The 16591-nt window shown below is 36.7% G+C and overlaps 1 protein-coding gene and 1 pseudogene across 1 annotated transcript; both read right to left on the bottom strand.

Annotated features, from left to right (window-relative positions):
• Nucleotides 1-1587: 1587 nt before the first annotated feature.
• LOC100659798 (olfactory receptor 4C11) lies at nt 1588-2502 on the bottom strand. Its single transcript, XM_003423680.2, has one exon. It carries the CDS (start codon nt 2500-2502, stop codon nt 1588-1590), a length of 915 nt encoding a protein of 304 aa, XP_003423728.2.
• Nucleotides 2503-14183: 11681 nt separating this feature from the next.
• LOC100666134 (olfactory receptor 4C11-like) lies at nt 14184-15112 on the bottom strand (annotated as a pseudogene).
• Nucleotides 15113-16591: the final 1479 nt, after the last annotated feature.

Here is a 16591-nt window from a genome sequence, read left to right on the forward strand (position 1 = left end):
CCGGCAGCTCGCATTCACCAGGCTTTCCTTGGAAACTCTTTGGAGTGGTTCTACTCTGTCCTACAGGGTCACTATGAGTCTGAACTGACTAAATGGCAACAGCTTTGTTTTTTTTTCTTGGCTCATCTACTTCTACGCACCTAGGTTGCTCTTGATAGTGATGCCTATGTAGACTGTCAATGCCTGTCTTTGTTTCTCTTTGTCCTTCATCTCAGATTTCCTGATAGTTGATCTAATATTATTCCAGGCTAATATTATTTTTCCAACTATTCTTCAGAAAGCTAGCATAGATTCAGAAGGAGTTTTGTGAATTGCTCTGTGGGTTGGGGGGGGAAGTGTAACATTTTGGGGCCTCCAGAGAAACAGTGCCTAAACCAGGCTAATGCAGGCCAGAAAATGCCCAGAGCACCAGGACCATTAAGATAGACAGCAAGTTAGTGCTATTTGGCTAAGATTTATTTAGAAATACACCAAGGAGCACAATTTTTTCGATCTTCAAAGACACATCAAATCTTTTTTTTTTTTTGTAATTTTCTTTTACTTTTTTTTTTTTTTGCTGTTGGAAATGTACACAGCATTACATGCACCAATCCAACAATGTCTACACTTACTATTCAATGACATTGATTACTTTCTTTGAGTTGTGCAACCATTCTTACCCTCCTTTTCCTAATTGTTCCTCCATTAACATAAACCCACTGCCCCCTAATTTTCATATCTAATCTTTCCAGTTTCTGTTATCAAGTTGATCCCATTTAGATAGTTCAAAGTCCTAATAATTCTTCCGTTGTCACATCAGTTTATACTCTGCACTTCCCCATGACATTTCCTTCAGACTCATGCATAAAACAGATGGCAACTAGAAATATGTACATGTGTTCTCTTTTGCAGGAACTTCTAAATAAGTTTTGTTAATTTTTTAGCATAGCTAGTTTTTGATGGTAAATCTACATTCAAAAGTCTCTTCTTCTATCTTAATATCCAAAGGAACAAATGAGAAATAATTTAGCTTAGAATATCAGTATGTCAAAAAAGACTCTGATTCAGAAAAATGGAACTCTTCAAAGACAAACTATTGATGAAATAAATTGGATGATCTTGATACACTGAGTTCCACTGACCTAGAGGCATTAAAGAGGAATCTGGATACCTAATTCAAAGTATATTATAGGCAGAATTAAAGACCACAGAGAATCAGTTATACTTCATTTATGGATACTCACAATTACACATGGCTGTAGATTGTATAAATATCTTCCATATCAAACTAACGAGTACAGATTAATAATTATGGTATATAGTACACCGTCAGTAATGCCAGAATTGAACTCTCAGGAAAAGATTGAGTCAGGCTGATGTCAGCTAAGATCACAATTGTCCGAATTATTCTAATACCATATCTAGCTCAAACACAAAAGATGATGCTAGGCATTCATCTTATTTGTAAACTAAAAAAAAAATTAAAAAAATAAACCCACCACCTTATATATGATCAGATATTATTTCCATAATTATCACACACTATCATATTCGGTGTCTGCACAGATTTAGTAACATTCCTGAATAAATAATCATACTCCTATTTCATCATTTACTTTCTGAGGTAATTTTGATACTCCATAACTTTCTCATGGCATTTTTCACTTCTGCATTCCTTAGTGTATAGATGAGTGGGTTGAGAAAGGGTGTCCCGATAGTATAGAACACTGCCACCATCTTGTCCATGGGGAAAGTGGTAGGAGGACTTGTATATATGAATATACACGGACCAAAGAATAAGATAACCACAATGATGTGAGAGGTATGAGTGGAAAAGACTTTTTCCCTCCCTCCTGCACTGTGATTTCTCAGGGAATGCAAGATTATCAAAAGCAAGAAACTGCTCGAACAAATGGCCCCACTATTGGACACCAACAGCAGGTTGATCATATAAGTGTCCATACAGGCAAGGTTTAACAAGGGTTGCAAGTCACAGCAATAATGATCAATTAAATTAGGTCCACAGAAAGGCAATTTCAAGGCCAGAACAATCTGAGCTATAGAATGTATAAAAGAGCCTATCCAGGCAAGTATAATCAAGATGATGCAAACCTGTCTTCTCATGATGGTTGGGTAACGCAAGGGCTTACATATGGCAACATAGCGATCAACAGCCATGAGGATGAGGACAAAGATCTCCATGCAGCTAAATAAATGCAGTGCAAAGACTTGCATCATGCACTCGTTATAGGATATGATTTTCTTTGCAGAGAGAGTGTCCACAATTAGCCTAGGTGCTATGGAAGTTGAAAAGCAAGTATCAGCAATGGACAAGTAAAACAGGAAGAAGTACGTGGGACTCCCAAGAGACCGGCTGAACTTAATGGTCACAATAATGAGCAAATTCCCCACCACAGTTCCAGTGTAGAAGATTAAGAAAATTATGAACACCACTTTCTGCCTCAGAGGATCCTGTGTCAATCCTAACAGTATGAACTCAGTTACACTCTTGTTTTGCTGCATTGTTTCAGTAGATGTGGGGAAAGTAGAGGTTAGAAATAGTTAATCTGCAAGGAGAAAAGCAATAATTTTATCAAATTGCATTTGGAGCTCAAATACTTATGCCTGATCATGTATCTCCCACTTACAAATAGGTAATCATTCATCTTTCTATAATTAAATTTTTCATAAATATAATAAAACAGAATTCATAAAAGTTTGTTTATTTCTCTGATTGCATATGAAGATGTAATGGGAAAATAATAAAAATGTAAATGATTATTCAATCATAATTAACATTAATGTTTGGGGTTTTGTATGAAGGTTTTCTTAAGTTCAATGCCTTCCTTTAGTTATCTGTAAGGACCTGTCAATATTAGAGATGATGTGCTGCAAAAATAGAAAAATATGTGCATAATTGACTTCAAAGTGCTTTTACATTCCTTGAAGCTGGCAATCCAGTTATAAAATTATCTTCCAGTAAAGGTTCTGAACATTCAAGTAACAATTACATAAACATTTGAGAGTGTCTTCCTTAATAACACTTTCAGGCACACACACACACACACACATAAAAATGCACTAAAAAAAGCACTTAAAAACAGTGATGGAGACAGTCTAAGGTTAATTATATTTGCTTTTACTTTACATCTCAATTCCATTTCCAGTTCTAAAGTAAGCCTGTTTCATTAACCTTCATACTTTTTTTTATCATAACATGCTGTCCAAAGTTACATTCTTCCCCTTATTCATTCTTTTATTCTTCTTATTCTTATTCATGTTTTCTTAAGAAACAGGAAAATACTGAGACTGTAGTCAATTACAAAGAGAGAGAGAACATTTTCCGTAAAATCAGAACATTCTTCTCATATGTAAAATTTCCTGCTAATGCCAGGGATCCATAAAGTGAGCTCAGAAGGCTCCAAGTCATAGTTGAAGCTTTTCAATATAATTGTTGTCACCTAAGCTCTTGAGTGCCTTATACCCTGGGTTCAAGTAAGAAAAGCTGGAATAAAAAGGGAACTAATATTTATTTATATCTAACTATATGCTAATATGCCAGACACTGAACAAATAATTTTATTAACATTATCATGTTTATGTTCGAATTAGTAACATAGTCAAAATAAAAAGGTAAATATATTTACAGCAATATGACAGGCAAAAACATGCTTCCTTCAAATATTAATAGATTTCACTAATCAATCTTGAAACAAAGAAAATGCAAATAAATAATAGGCAAAAGAAATTAAATTAAAAAATAAAAGAGACCCTGTCCTTAACAAAACAATTAAATGAAAAAGAAAGTCTTTCACAGTTAAATACATTATTACCATTAAAATGCAATTAGATATCCTTTTCACTTATTAGGTAGCAAAGCGACGTTTTTGATAAACGTTCCTTAACATGTTGTGCTTGCAAAGGTGTGGAAAACCATCAATCTCACACGTTTTTGGTAGGAGTTAAAGTGGGTGCCATCTCTTAAGGGGTGATTTCCTACTATGATGATATTACAACTGCACGTTCTCATCGGCCAGTGATTCCATTCCTTGCAGATACGCTTACTCACACGTACAGAGAAAATCATTGCATCCCTTTCCCTGATAGCAGAAGATGAGAAACAACATAATGTCCATCAGAACTTAATAAACCAGGGTTGCTACTTTTGTGTAATCATTGACAAAAGAAAAAAAAAAAGTAGCAGCTATATACGTAATGGTCCTTAGAATGCATTGTAAATGAAAAATCAGAGAATATAAATGTATGATTGGAATGTAATATTTCCATTAAAATCAGGATACTTTATATCACACATCCATGTACTTAAATAAACTGTATTTGGAAGAGAAGCAAGGGTAATCATGGTATTTATAGTCAATGAGGTGGGAAACTGCATTCTAGGCATCAGAGATGAAGAAGGCCTACTTTTAGAGATGTTTCCTTTGGTAAAAATGAAAATATGTTGTAATCATGTGTTGCATTAAAAAAAAAATTTATAATCCTCAGGAGATGATCTGATTAACTTATTTATTTTGTCATATCACTGAGCCCTCAAACTGCCTTCCAACTTAAGCAGGAGGCACCACAACATTCTAGGGCAACACTAGACTCCAGAGAACTTAAGTAAACCATAAATCAGCTATAGTGATAGTTCTGAAATTCAGTGCTCTTTAACCACATTGTATATCACCACACTGTAACTCCAGGCTTATTCCATTCTTGGAAGTTTTTCAGATGTAGTGTTTGTCAAGCTCTTAAACATAGAAATAAAAAACTGTTTGAAGTCTTTATCACTAAATGTTATCTCTAGATTGATTTATCTATCAATCTATCCATCTATTTATAATCTATCATTTTTCTATCCATCCTTCTACACTTCTATATATCTCTGTCATCTACCTATCAACTTACTAATCTATGTAATCTATTATCTATCTAGTCATCCATCTATCCTACTACATATATCTATCATCTATGTACTTATGTACTTATCTACCTAGTTATCTACTTACCTAACCTACCTACCTGGCTTCCTATCTATCTATGTATCATCTATCTATGTATCATCTATCTATCTATCTATCTATCTATCTATCTATCTATCTATCTATCTATCTATCATCTATCTATCTCTCTCTCTCTCTCTCTCTCTCTCTATCTATCATCTATCTATCATCTATCTAATCTGTCTATCATCTATCATTTATCTATCCATCTACAGAAAGACTTACACATATAAGTTATATGATTGCTATATATTAGATGACATAGAATACAAATGACATTAGAACTAAACAACATTAAAAAAAAAAAAAACTTGCTGCCATCGAGTCAGTTTTGACTCATACCAACACTATACTGCAGAGTAGAACTGTTCCATAGGGTTTCCAAGGAGTGGGTGGTGGATTTAAGCTGCGGAACTTTTGGTTAGCAGGCTGACATCTTAACCACTGTACCACCAGCGCTCCATAAGGAGAGGGATTTTTGTCTTCTCACTGCTGGATTTCAACGTGAAAAAGAAGTAGGTGTTTAACAAATACATATACAATGAGTAAAAGAATTAAGGAGGATTTGTTATACATAAGATTCTATAAAATTCCACAATAGTCTACACTAGGTTGCCATTCAGGAGGTATCAAGCCTGCAGCCTACTGTAACCACAGCAAAATAAACACCTTACGAAACATTTCTGGAATGCTCTAAGATATTATTTATAACACTGAGATATTATTTCTATTCGCTTATCTCCCGCATCCCCATCTATCAAAAGCATTTACGTCATAGTGCTCAGCTACCATAAACATATTTTATTTCCGCCTTCTCACTTTAGATTGTAAGTCACTCTGAGAAAAGTCCCTGAACTTTCTATCCATCCACAAGTGACTTCTGTGTATTGGATACTTACTGCCGTCACATTGAACAGATTGATTTCTTCCAAATACTGAAGACAGCTATGTTACTCTTCAATAAAAATCTTAGCAGGTTTTACGCAGAGGTTAGAATGCTCAGTTGTTCTGCTTTCTTCCCAGGATAATTTAGAAGCCACTTACATTTAAAAAAAAAAAAAGTGCTTCTAAAATCCTCTTTGATCTCTCAAAGACACTTGGCTTTTCACCTGTCTACTAGAGGCAATCTAAGTTGGTCAGAGTTTCATTCCACAAGTTCAGAAATCCTTCCTCACTCAACATTTTGACAGGGAAATACTTCTCTTTTGCCTTTGCTGGAGGAGTATTTAACAGGAATGATGCAAAATATAATAGCCTGGGGAAGATCATTCCCTACCCAGTTAAGAAGCTTGAGCCAGATGTGGTAAAGAGCTTATCTTCAATTTGTCTTCCTAGATTATGGGAAAAAATGTAGCCTACTTTTGAAATTAAAGGTACATATTTGGGTCATAAATAGTATTTTTGACTAGAGTAAAAAAAGTTGGTCATCTAGTACCCAGATTTTGGTTTTTAATTATATTCTCCAATAAAAAGAACCACGACGTCTATAAAATGGCTGCTGATTATAGAGTTGGGGCAAAGAATGTACAAGAGGAACTGGAGCATCTTGTGGTGCCACAAAGTACGGAAGTGCTCAAACCCACGTGTGTGCACAGGCAAACACACACACAAACACACACAGGAACAGGTGAGGATATGCCAAGGGAACACAGGAGTCAATTGGAAAAGCTCCCATTGGTCAAAGCTAGAAAAATGTGAGCAAGAAAATAATACAGTACTGTATGATACCTCAAAGTATAAAATAAATACCCATTAGTGGAAAAAAAAATTTTTTTTTAGTACATACTGATAAATATATATATATACACGCTCACACACAACTGAATAAATTTAATGAGAAGAAGAAACTAATTTTCTGTGCATAAGAATTCCAAATAATTTATGCAGATATGCCATCCTTAAGGAAATACAACTTAACTCACCACCTTGTAAGTGTGGACTACAATGTGATTTCCTTCCAAAGATCACAATATGAGATGAGGGAAAACAGGAAGTTTGCAGTACAGAAATCTGACAAACACTGCCTCAGCCAGGTGATCAAAGTTAACATCATCAGTGATAAGTCATGTTGATAGTATGCAGTGTTGATAAGATGAAAATGATATTTTACTTCTGTGGTTTTCCTCCAAGGAATTCATAGTCCCAGTCTAATCACATGAAAAATACTAGACAAATTTCAATTCAGGGATGTAATAAAAAATGTCTCACAAGTTCTCCTCAAATCTGTCAAAACCACCAAAACTAGGAAAAACTGAGAAACTATCCACCATTTAGTGGTGCCTAAGGAAACACGAAAATGATTAAATGCAGTATGGTATTCTGGATGTGATTTTAGAAGAGAAATACATTAAGTAGTAATTTAGGTAATCTGATCAGAGAATGGATTTTAGTTAATAATACTAACATTTTTTTAATCAACATCCATTCATTGGAGCCCTGGTGGTGCAATGGTCAAGAGTTTGGCTGCTAACCAAAAGGTGGGCAGTTTAGTACAACGGCTAGGGCTACCAAACCAAACCCAGTGCCACCGAGTCGGTTCCGACTCGTAGTGACCCTATAGGACAGAGTAGAACTGCCCCATAGAGTTTCCAAGCAGCGCCTGGTGGATTCGAACTGCTGACCCTTGGGTTAGCAGCCATAGCAGTTAACCACTATGCCACCAGGGTTTCCACATGTTAGGGATAAAAAAAAAAAAAAGATACTAACCAAAAAGTCAGCATTTCAAATCCACCAGGCACTCCGTGGAAACCCTATGGAACAATCCTGCTCAGCCCTCTAGAGTCTCTTTGAGTTGGAATGGACTTGATGGCAGCGGGTTTGTTCTGGCTTTAGTTGTTAATTGATTGAATTATGTTCCCATCAAATATGGTTGTAAATCCTCTGAACCAGGGGTTAAAATCCCATTTGGGAATGGGTTGTCTTTGTTATGTTAATGAGGCATGATTAGTTTAAAATATATCTTGACTCAACTGCTTTTGAGATGTAAAAGAGATCAAGGAAGCAGAGCAGAGACAGGGTAAAATAGATACCAGGACACATGGAGATCTCCAAGGAACCAGGAAGCAGAAGCTAAAGAGGCAAGAAACTTCCTCCAGTGTCCACAGACAGAAATAGAAAACATTCCCCCAGAGCTCTGAATTCAGACTTTTAACCTACTAAACTGTGAGGAGCTGCTGGAGGATTCCAACTGCCAGCCTTTTGGTTAGCAGCTGAAAACTTAATCACTGAGCCATCAGGGCTCCCTTAGGTATACAAATATGCCTATATTGCAGCCGTAAATATAAGCATATACCTTCCTATACACATATATACATACATGTCTACCTATGTAAATACACTCCTATGTTTTGATTGTTATGGTAGTTGTTGCTAAAATGTGTATGTTACAGTATTTACCAATACTGTCCCTTATTGTTGTGTTCTTATTATTGTCATCATTTATCTTGGTTTAGTTGTGCACATTTCAACTACTTTCAATAACATCTTTTCCAACACCAAAAATAACAAGTGTCTACTATGTAGAGCCACGACTCATCTGTCAGTTTGTTGTACTTTTTTTTTTTTTTAATTATGCTTTAGGTGAAAGCTTACGGCTCAAATTAGCTTCTCATACAAAAATTTATACAGGCATTGTTATGTGACCCTAGTTCCTATCCCTATAATGTGACCGCACATTCTTCCTTTCCACTCCAGATTTCCAGTGTCAGTTCAACCACTTCCTATCCCTTTCTGCCTTCCCATCTTGCCTCCAGATGGGAGCTGCCCATTTAGTCTCCTGTATCTACTTGAACTAAGAAACACATTCTTCACGGAATCATTTGATGTCTTATATATATATATTTTTTATTCTTTGAAGAGTTGACTTTGGGAATGATTTTAGTTCTGGGTTAACAGAGAGTCCGGGAGCTATGTCTTCTGGGGTTCCTCCAGCCTTAGTCAGGCCATTAATTCTGGTCTTTTTACTAGAATCTGAGTTCTGAAACTCACTTTTCTCCTGCTCCATCAGGAACTCTCTGGTGTGTTCACTGTCAGGGCAGTTGTTGGTAGTTGCAGGACACCATTTAGTTCTTCTAGTCTCAGAGTGATGGAGTCTCTGGTTTATGGGCCCCTTTTGTCTCTTGGGCTAATATTTTCTTTGTGTCTTTGGTGTTCTTTATTCTCATTTGTTAAAGGTAGGTTGGGCCCAACTGATGCATCTTAGATGGCCTCTCACTAGCTTTTAAGATCCCAGACATCACTCACCAAAGTGGGATGCAGAATATTTTCATAATGAACTTTGTTACGCCAATTAACCTAGATGTTCCCTGAAACCATGGTCCTCAAACCTACACTGTCCCTCGAAGTGTTTGGCTGTGTTCAGGAAACATCTTAGCTTTTGGTTTACTCCAGTGGTGCTGACATCCCTTGTATTGTGTGTTATCTTTCCCTTCACCTAAGATGATTCTTGTTTGCTATCTAACGAATTCTCCTCTCACTCCCTCCCCAATCTCATAACCATCAAACAATATGTTCTTCTGTGTTTAAATCTCTTCTTGAGTTCTCGTAATAGTGGTTTCATACAATATTTGTCCTTTTGTGATTGACTAATTTCGTTCAGCATAATGCCTTCCAGATTCATCCATATTATGAGATGTTTCATGGATTCATCATTGTTCTTTACTGTTGTGCAGTATAATATTCCACTGTGTGCATATACCATAATTTATCCATTCATCCATTGATGGGCACCTAGATAGTTTCCATCTTTTAGCTATTAAGAACAGTCCTGCAATGAACATGGGCAGGCATATATCTATTCCTGTGATGGCTCTTATTTCTCTATGATATATTCCAAGGAGTGGGATTGCTGGGTCACATGGTAGATTGAACGCATTGAACACATCAAGGACATCAGACATGATGAAAGCAAGAGGTTATTGAAAAGACATGAAAGAAAGAAAAGACCTAAATGGATGTCAGAGGAGACTCTGAAATGTGCTTTCGAACATTTAGCAACTAAAGCAAAAGAAGGAATTGATGAAATAAAAGAACTGAACAGAAGATTTCAAAGGGTGGCTCGAGAAGACCAAGTAAAGAATTATAAAGACATGTGCAAAGAGCTGAAAATGGAAAACCGAAAGGGAAGAACACACTTGGCATTTCTCAAACTGAAAAAACTGAAGAAAAAATTCAAGCCTCAAGTTGCAATAGTGAAGGATTCTATGGGGAAAATATTAAATGACACAGGAAGCATCAAAAGAAGATGAAAGAATACACAGAGTCATTATACCAAAAAGAATTAGTCAATGTTCAACCGTTTCAAGAGGTAACATATGGTCAGGAACCAATGGTACTGAAGGAGGAAGTCCAAGTTGCTCTGAAGGCACTGGCAAAAAACAAGGCTCCAAGAATTGACAGAATATCAACTGAGATGTTTCAACAAATGGATGCAGCACTGAAGGTGCTCACTTGTCTAGGCCAAGAAATATGGAAGACAGCTTCCTGGCCAACTGACTGAAAGAGATCCATATTTATGCCTGTTCTCAAGAAAGGTGATCCAATTGAATGTGGAAATTATTGAACAATATCTTTAATATCACACACAAGCAAAATTTTGCTGAAGATCATTCAAAAACAGCTGCAGCAGTATATCAGCAGGGAACTGCCAGAAAGTCAGGCCAATTTCAGAAGAGAATCTAGAACCAGGGATATCATTGCTGATGTCAGATGGTTCCTGGCTGAAAGCAGAGAATACCTGAAGGATGTTTACCTGTGTTGACTATGCAAAGGCATTCGACTGTGTGGGTCATAAAAAATTATGGATAACATTGCAGAATGGGAATTCCAGAACACTTAATTGTGCTCATGAGGAATCTTTACATAGATCAAGAGGCAGTTGTTTGGACAGAACAAGGGGATACTGATTGGTTTAAAGTCAGGAAAGGTGTGCACCAGGGTTGTATTCCTTCACCATACCTATTCAATCTGTATGCTGAACAAATAATCCGAGAAGCTGGACTGTATGAAGAAGAATGGGTCACCAGGATCGGAGGAAGACTCACTAACAACCTGCATTATGCAGATGACACAACCTTGCTTGCTGAAAGTGAAAAGGACTTGAAGCACTTACTAATGAAGATCAAAGACCACAGCCTACATTATGGTTTGCACCTCAACATAAAGAAAACAAAGATCCTCACAATTGGACCAATGAGCAACATCATGATAAACAGAGAAAAGATTGAAGTTGTCAGGGATTTCATTTTACTTGGATCCACAATCCACACCCATGGAAGCAGCAGTCAAGAAATCAAAAGATGCATTGCATTGGGCAAATCTGCTGCAAAGGACCTCTTTAAGGTGTTGAAGAGCAAAGATGTTCCATTGAAGACTAAGGTGCGCCTGACCCAAGCCAAGGTATTTTCAATCACATCATATGCATGTGAAAGCTGGACAATGAATAAGGAAGACCAAAGAAGAATTGATGCCTTTGAATTGTGGTGTTGGCAAAGAATATTGAATATACCACGGACTGCCAAAAGAATGAACGAATCTGCCTTGGAAGAAGTATGACCAGAATGCTCCTTAGAAGCAAGGATGGCAAGTTTGAGTCTTACCTACTTTGGACGTGTTGCCAGAAGGGATCAGTCCTTGGAGAAGGACATCATTCTTGCTAATGTAGAGGGTCAGTGAAAAAGAGGAAGGCCCTCAAAGAGATGGATTGTCACAGAGGCTGCAACAATGGGCTCAAGCATAATAACAATTGTGAGGATGGCTCAGGACCGGAGAGTGTTTCGTTCTGTAGTGCATAGGGTCGCTATGAGCTGGAACCAACTTGAAGGCACCTAACAACAACAACATTGATCAACCATGTATTCCATCAAAGTTAGCCTCAGACAACAAATAACTTGGTCCCAGTCATGATCCTGCAGGTCATTTATTTTATTGGTCTATCTACTTCTAAACACCTAGGTTACTCAATAGTGATCCATATTTGAACTGTTAATGCCTGTCTTTGGCTCACTTTGTCTTTCATCTCTGGTTTCCTGATGGTTGTTCTAATGTTATTCCAGGCTAACATTATTTTTCATTACTTTTTCTACCATTCTTTAGAAAGCTAGCACAGAGCTGAAAGGATTTTCTGAATTTACCTCTGCTTAATTATAGCTCTTTGGGGCCTCCAGAGAAAAAGTGCCTAAACCAGGCTAATACAAACATGGAAAGTAAAGTTAAGGCCAGAAAATTTCCAGAGGCACCAGGACCATTACTATGGACATCCAGTTAGCGCCACATGGTGAAGATCTGTTTGGAAATACGTTACAGCCTATGATTCTTTTGAGTTTCAAAGACATATTAAACCTTTTTTTTAATAATTTATTTTTTGTTGTTGTAGGAAATGTACACAACAGAACACACATCAATTAATTCAACAGTTTCTACATGTAAAATTCACTGACAGTGATTACATTCTTTAAGTTGTGCAACGATTCTCACCCACATTTTCCTTATTGTTACTCCCCCATTAATATAAACTCACTGACCCCTAATTTCCTGTATAATCTTGAGAGTTGGTGTGTCAATTTGATCCCATATAGTTAGTTCAAGGTCCCAATAATTCTTCTGCTGTCACATCAGGTTTATATTCTGCACTTCCCAATGATGTTTCCTTCAGATTTATACCTAAAATAGATGATCACTAGGATTAAGTACTTGTGTTCTATATTGCAGGAATTTCTAAATACTTCTTATTTATTTTTAGTCTTAGCAATTTTTTTATGGTAAATCTACATTCAAAAGTCCCTTCTATTATCTTAATATGCAAAGGAAACAATGAGAAATTATTTATTTAGAATATCTGTGCATCAAAAAAGGCTGCTTAAATGAATGATCTTGATACACTGAGTTCAGTTGACCTGGAGGTGTTAAAGATGAAGCTGGATACCTAATTCAAAATGTAATACAGACAGAATTAAAGATCATAGAGAATTGGTTTCATTTTGTTCATAGATGCTCAGAAGTTTGAATGGCTATGATGGCATAAATATTGTTCTTATGGATGAAAGCATACAGATTCAGAATTGTGATGTATGGTTCATGGTCAGCAATGCCAGAACTGAGCTCTCATGAAAAGATTGGGTCCATAATTATTGGAATTATTCCAACACTATCTCAGACACAAAAGATGATGCTGGATATTCATCTTGTTTGTAAACGAAAAAAATTATTAACCAACCACCTTATATATGATTGTGTTATTCCCACAACAATCACACACTATCATTTTTTTAATAATTTTTATTGTGCTTTAAGTGAAAGTTTACAAATCAAGTCAGTCTCTCACACAAAAACCCATATACACCTTGCTACACACTCCCAATTACTCTCCACCTAATGAGTCAGCCCGCTCTCTCCCTCCACTCTCTCTTTGCGTGTCCATTTCACCAGCTTCTAACCCCCTCCACCCTCTCATCTCCCCTGCAGGCAGGAGGTCCCAACATAGTCTCAAGTGCCCACCTGATCCAAGAAGCTCACTCCTCACCAGCTTCCCAATCCAACCCATTGTCCAGTCCAATCCATGTCTGAAGAGTTGGCTTTGGGAATGGCTCCTGTCCTAGGCCAATAGAAGGTCTGGGGGCCGTGATCACCAGGGTCCTTCCAGTCTCAGTCAGACCATTAAGCCTGGTCTTAAGAGAATTTGTGGTCTGCATCCCACTGCTTTCCTGCTTCCTCAGGGGTTCTCTGTTGTGTTCCCTGTCAGGCAGTCATCAGTTGTAGCCAGGCACCATCTAGTTCTTCTGGTCTCAGGCTGATGTAGTCGCAGGTTCATGTGTCCCTTTCTGTCTCTTGGGCTCATAATCACCTTGTGTCCTTGATGTTCTTCATTCTCCTTTGATCCAGGTGGGTTGAGACCAATTGATGCATCTTAGATGACTGCTTGCTAGCGTTTAAGACCCGAGACGCCACTCTTGAAAGTGGGATGCAGAATGTTTTCCTAACAGATTTTATTATGCCAATTGACTTAGATGTCCCCTGAAACCATGCTCCCCATACCCCTGCCCCTGCTACGCTGGCCTTTGAAACATTCCGTTTATTCAGGAAACTTCTTTGCTTTTGGTTTAGTCCAGTTGTGCTGGCCTCCCCTGTATTTGCATACTATCATTTTTAATGTCTGTATAGATGCAGTCCCATTACTAAATATAGCATCATACCCTCCTTTTGTCATTTGATTTTTGAGGTAATTTTGATACTCCATAACTTTCTCATTGCATTTTTCACTTCTGCATTCCTTAGCGTGTAGATGAGTGGGTTGAGAAAGGTGTCCCGATGGTATAAAATACTGCCACCATCTTGTCCATGTGGAAAGTGGTAGGTGGACATGTATATATGAATATACATGGACCAAAGAATAAGACAACTATAATGATGTGGGAGGTGCAAGTGGAAAGGGCTTTTTTTCTTCCTTCTTCACTGTGGTTTCTAAGTGAATACAAGATGACCATGTATGAGATCATCAGAAGCAAGAATCCACTTGAGCAAATGGCCCCACTATTAGACACCAACAGCAGGTTGATCACATAAGTATCCATGCAGGCAAGGTTTAACAAGGGCTGCAAATCACAGCAATAATGATCAATCAGATTGGGTCCACAGAAGGGCAGTTTCGAGACCAGGGCATTCTGAGTTGTAGAATGTATGAAAGACCCTATCCAGGCAAGAATAATCAAGATGAAGCAGACCTCTGGTCTCATGATGGTTGGGTAATGCAAGGGCTTACAGATAGCCACATAGCGATCAACAGCCATGAGGACAAGGACAAAGATTTCCATGGATCCAAATTAATGCATTGCAAAAACTTGTGTCATACACTCACTATAGGATATAACTTTCTTTGCAGAGAGAGCATCCACAATTAGTCTTGGGGCTGTGGAAGTTGAAAAGCAGGTATCAGCAATGGACAAATAAAATAGGAAGAAGTACATGGGACTCCCAAGAGACCGGCTGAACTTGAGGGTCACAATAATGAGCAAATTCCACACCACAGTACCAGTGTAGAAGAGTAAGAAGATTATGAACACCATTTTCTGCCTCATAGGATCCTGTGTTAGTCCTAGCAGAATGAATTCAGTTACATTCTTATTCTGTTGCATTTTTTCAGTAGTATGGAGAAAGCAGAGGTAAGAAATAGTTAATCTGCAAGGAGAAAAGCAATAATTTTATGAAATGAATATTGCATTTGGAGCTCATATACCTATGACTGATCTTGGAACTTCTACATACAAATGGGTAATTATCTTTCTGTATGAAGATAAATAAAATAGAATTCATAATACTTAGTTTATCCATTTTTCTGATTGCATATGAGGGTATAACGAAAATGGAAATGATTCTTCAGTCGTAATAAATATTAATCCTGTGGATTTGATATGAGTGAATAATTTCTTAAATTGAATGTCTTCAGATTTCTGCAAGGAACTGTCAATATTATAGGCAGTATGCTACAAACAGAGAAATGTGCTCATAATTGACTTCAAACTGTTTTTATATTTCTTTAATCTGGTAGTCCTGTTATAAAATTATCTTCTAATAAATGTTCTGAACATTCAAGGAATGATTTTCTAAACATTTCGGAGTATCTTCCTTAATGAAACATTCACATATACACACACACATCCATACATACGCACATAAAAATAGAGAAAGAGATGCGAGGGGGAACAAAAATAAACATAAAATTTTAGTTTGCCAAATAATTATTGGATAATAATGAGAATGAGAAATAATTAAGTCAATGAATAACCTTACACTCAGTGTAGTCCAGCATAGTATTCATTCTGATGTGTTGCCTTGACTACGTTTAATTATATTTCTTTTTACTTTACATCTCAATCCTACCTAGTTGTTTCCAGTTCTAAATTGAGCCTGTTTCATTAATTTTCATATTTTTTCTCATGACATGTTGTCTAAAGTTACATTCTTCCCATTATTCATTCTTATTCTAGCTATATGGTTTCTTATGAAACAGGAGAATACTGAAACGGTAGTTTAGGAAAAAGAGAGAGAGAACATTTATCATAAATCAGAGCCTCCTTTTCAAATTTAACCTTTACTGCCTAGTGCCAGGGAATAAGAAAATAAGCTCAGGGAGCTCCAAGTCCTAGTCAAGGCTTTTCAATATAATTCTTTTCACCTAAGCTTTTCAGTGTCTCATACCCTGATTTCAAGTAAAAAAAGCAGCAATAAAAAAGGAATTAGTGTTTATTTATATCTAACTATGCTAGACACTGGAAAAATTATTTTATAAACCTTTCACATTTATTTCCCAAATAGTAACATATTAAAACAAAAAGGTAAATATATTCACAATGAAAATGATAGGCAAAAACATACTTTTATCAACTATTAATAGATTTCACCAATCTATAAACAAAGAAAATGCAAATAAATAATAGGCAAAAGATATTCAATTAAAGAATAAAAAAAATACTCTGTCCTTAACAAAAGAATTAAATGAAAAGATGCTTATTCTCAGTTAAATACATTACCATTAGAATTGCAATTAGATAACCTTTCCACCTATCAGAAAATAATGTGACCTTTCTGATAAACACTTGTTGACATATAGTGCT

Source organism: Loxodonta africana, chromosome 22, assembly GCF_030014295.1.
Source record: "Loxodonta africana isolate mLoxAfr1 chromosome 22, mLoxAfr1.hap2, whole genome shotgun sequence".
Taxonomy (NCBI): domain Eukaryota; kingdom Metazoa; phylum Chordata; class Mammalia; order Proboscidea; family Elephantidae; genus Loxodonta; species Loxodonta africana.

Bases quoted from the DNA above. Each gene is read 5' to 3' on its own strand.
- LOC100659798 (XM_003423680.2), bottom strand. From the start codon at position 2,502: ATGCAGCAAAACAAGAGTGTAACTGAGTTCATACTGTTAGGATTGACA.